General features: G+C 38.4%; 1 protein-coding gene across 4 annotated transcripts in view; it reads right to left on the minus strand.

Annotated features, from left to right (window-relative positions):
• Window positions 1–971: 971 nt before the first annotated feature.
• LOC111862377 (probable cytochrome P450 CYP44) overlaps window positions 972–3,291 on the minus strand; it is a 20,246-nt gene continuing 17,926 nt past the window's right edge. For all 4 annotated transcript variants that reach the window (XM_023847707.2, XM_023847708.2, XM_023847705.2 and 1 more), the window contains one exon: window positions 972–2,352. In XM_023847707.2, the coding sequence (XP_023703475.1) occupies window positions 2,195–2,352 (158 nt within the window). In that variant the 3' untranslated portion in view covers window positions 972–2,194. The remainder of the gene's footprint in view (window positions 2,353–3,291) is intronic.

Consider the following 3,291-nt stretch of genomic DNA (forward strand, 5'->3'; position numbering starts at 1 on the left):
AAGTAGTCCAGTTACCAGTGAGTATCCCATGTATTGTCACCATGAAATTCAGAGGCAGTATATATTAGTCATATATTGTACCTGTTAAAACAAACTGTAACTTGTATTAAGCAGTGGGTTGTAGTACTGGTATTGAAACTGAACTTTTTAATACATTATCCTAAAAAATTGAAGTATGAATGTGTAAATAACTTAAAGTGTGAGAGCTTTAAGTCTGTATATTGGAAATATGTATATTGTAAAGATATAATGTTTACTTCAGCTTCACCTTTGAATTGGTTGGGGATCTTCTCAGAGTCACTTTCAGTGTACAGCTTTATTTTTTGAATAACAGTTTATTTGCCTTGTATTTATAATATCTTAAATAAACAAGTTTAAGATACTGCTTTCTCCTTTATTTCCTTCCAAACATTAGATACAAAACCGGAATAAATTTTATTCCGGTAATGGTCTTCTGGGATGCCACACTGTAGTTTTATGGGTTGGTAGGTACCAACATTTCAGAATGCAATCCCAGAAGACAATGACCTGAATCTCACATTTCCGTGAGAACGTGCAATACCGTTATCTATATAATCTTGTAAATACTATATACAGTGAAACCTTGCTTAACGAGCACCTCTCATAACAAGTAATTCGCATAACGAGCAAAACAAATTGTAAAAAAAATGACTCGCTAAACTTGTGACATTCCGCATAATGAGTGACGAGAGGGGAAGTCCCGGATTGTGTGCTTGCTACATCAGTCTGTGTTTAGCACTCGTTCCGCTAGCATCCTTATGTCGCTTGTGATCACACATTTTCCAAACTTGTGTTCAGACATTTTATTTTGTGCAAAGTTTAATAACCCTTGCAAAAATGTCCCCAAAGAAAAAGCTGCAAAAAGACAGCCATAAGAGAATAAAAATAACCGTAGAAATGAAACGTAAAATCATTGAAAAGCGAGAACGAGGTGTGAGCGTGGCTGATCTAGCACGCCTTGAGTGGGATGTGAACCCACAATCCCAGTGTTCAAGTTAGCAAAAACAGTTCATGCCTTAGACCACACAACCACTGTGATTGGCGATACTAGCTCTAGCATGAAAAAATTGTATTACAAATAAATTGTTGCACTTAAGACAGAGTTTGTCTCATATATATTGTGTGAGTATAACAGGATGCTTAAATATAATAATGAAAAAATTCTTTGAAAGGAACTAACGAAAATGCTTCTGCATAAAAAGGCGTGCATATGGGACTGTTCTGTTGGAGGAAGAGGACACTGAAAGGTGTGATACGTGTGCATACAGGAGATTTCTGCAAAGCAAAATCTAGGGAAAGATAACTTGATTAAGAATGAACTAAGGCTGAGAATAAACTGAATTATCACATGTAAAGTCCACAATCAGACATGAAATTATGCTAATAATATATAGTAACCCTGTGAATTACTGGAAAGGGTTTTGTGTGAATACAAGTTATGCAGTTCACATCACAGAAGTTTTCTGGAAAATACAGTTTGCAAATTATTCATATTATCAATGAGCGAAGCCTGCAGTCAGAAAATTCGCATTTTCTGTCCACAAGTGCAATTTACTATTAAATTAAATATAATATTACTGATCTCATATAGTTATGTATTGTCATGGATTTGCTCAAAGGATTAAGCTATAGAGCCAGAAAAACCCACTTCTAGGAAAATATGTTCAATACAGGAGCAGTGTTTTATATGTGGTTCATGCCAAGACCATTGCTAGGCAGCAGCCTGCATGTTAATGGACTGGCTGGTTAGTGATAACATTGGAATCCCAACAGACATGCATGAAACAATGGAAGACGTATGTTCTCTGTACACGGTCCATGCCGAGAGGATATAAGATTCAGCATGGTTCAGTTGGAGTCAGTCGTCAAAGGAATTAGACTGTGCCAAGAAGACATAGTGTATGACTTTACATGTGCTGTCATATAGTGCTATTGGGAGTGTGTAATTTAGTGAGACTTTTATAGTTGTGTTATAAATTCATTGCCAGGAAACAGATAGTGAAGACTGGTGGAAATAGACTGCAAAGGCTAGTGTGGAGTGATTTGTAAATTGGAAATCAGCAATGGTGTTATAATTACTTGTAGCTATGACCTGTAAAGTGTTAATAAATCCAGTCCAAAACCCATTATTAGTCACGGAGCCATAAATATGTGACAGTATTAATAATTATGTTCAGTTCCTGGATATAAACTGAACTCTTACTGGACCGTCCGGGAAGAGTAAAGTGGAGTATATTTGTTCCAGAGGGTCTGTAACTGGGTACTTCAGCTGGAAGTTCAGAAGAATGCAGCACAAGGCAACATGAAGATCTTGTTCAGCAAAACGCATCCCTTAAAGAGAAAATGCAGAATGTGTCACTAATTTTCTGACAGTTTTCTTGCAATATTTCTTTTATGCTGCATATGCAAATAAAAGTGTGAGGAGAAAACCAAAACTCTCTGAATTGAGTTGCTCAGTGAAATGTTTACACTTCAAACAATAATCAATGAATAGAAACCAGCCATGGAAGCCGCATAAGACATCTGTCTAGAGGAACACTAAAACACAGACTACAATGAAAAATGTTAATTCTACTTCACATTGTTGGACCTGAGGTTCTCAGAGTGGTGAATATGAGTAACAGCTTCTGCGGTGTGACATCCACTACACATTTTGATCTAGAAGATTATCAGGTGGTACTCATGTGTGTGTGTGTGTGTGTGTGTGTGTGTGTGTGTGTATATATATATATATATACATACGAGGGGGGACCCAAAAATAACCGGAACCAACCTGTTGCACGCGCATGCTTTGTAGTTACGAGTTGTGCTGCTAGGTGGTGTTAGCTGGGGGTCTCCCCAGACTGTTAGTGAGCTGGCGTCTGTCTGAGTTAAGTGGTTTGTCTGTGGTGCTCTGTTGTGTGCGTTCCTGTTTCAACCCTTTGGCGATTAGTGAGATGGCCGACCAGAAGGAACAAAGAGTGTGTGTGAAATTCTGTATCGTTCTGCACTTCACTCTTCAAGTTGCGGCAAACATTCACGCGGTTTTCTCTTTGGTCATCTCCGAGCAAGCGACGAACAAATTTTGCAGACACCCGTCTCATGTGCAAACCTTCGGTTAAAATTCGCTGGACCGTGCTCCATGAGATGTTCGTTTCTTCAGAAAGTTGGTCAATGGTCTTTCGACGATCTTCATCAATTGCACGTTTGATTTTGGCAATGTTTTCGTCATTTCTTCCTGTCGAAGGACGCCCGGGGCGTGGCATGTCTTCTGTTGACATGTTGCCAGAT

Source organism: Cryptotermes secundus, unplaced genomic scaffold, assembly GCF_002891405.2.
Source record: "Cryptotermes secundus unplaced genomic scaffold, Csec_1.0 scaffold617, whole genome shotgun sequence".
Taxonomy (NCBI): Eukaryota; Metazoa; Arthropoda; class Insecta; order Blattodea; family Kalotermitidae; genus Cryptotermes; species Cryptotermes secundus.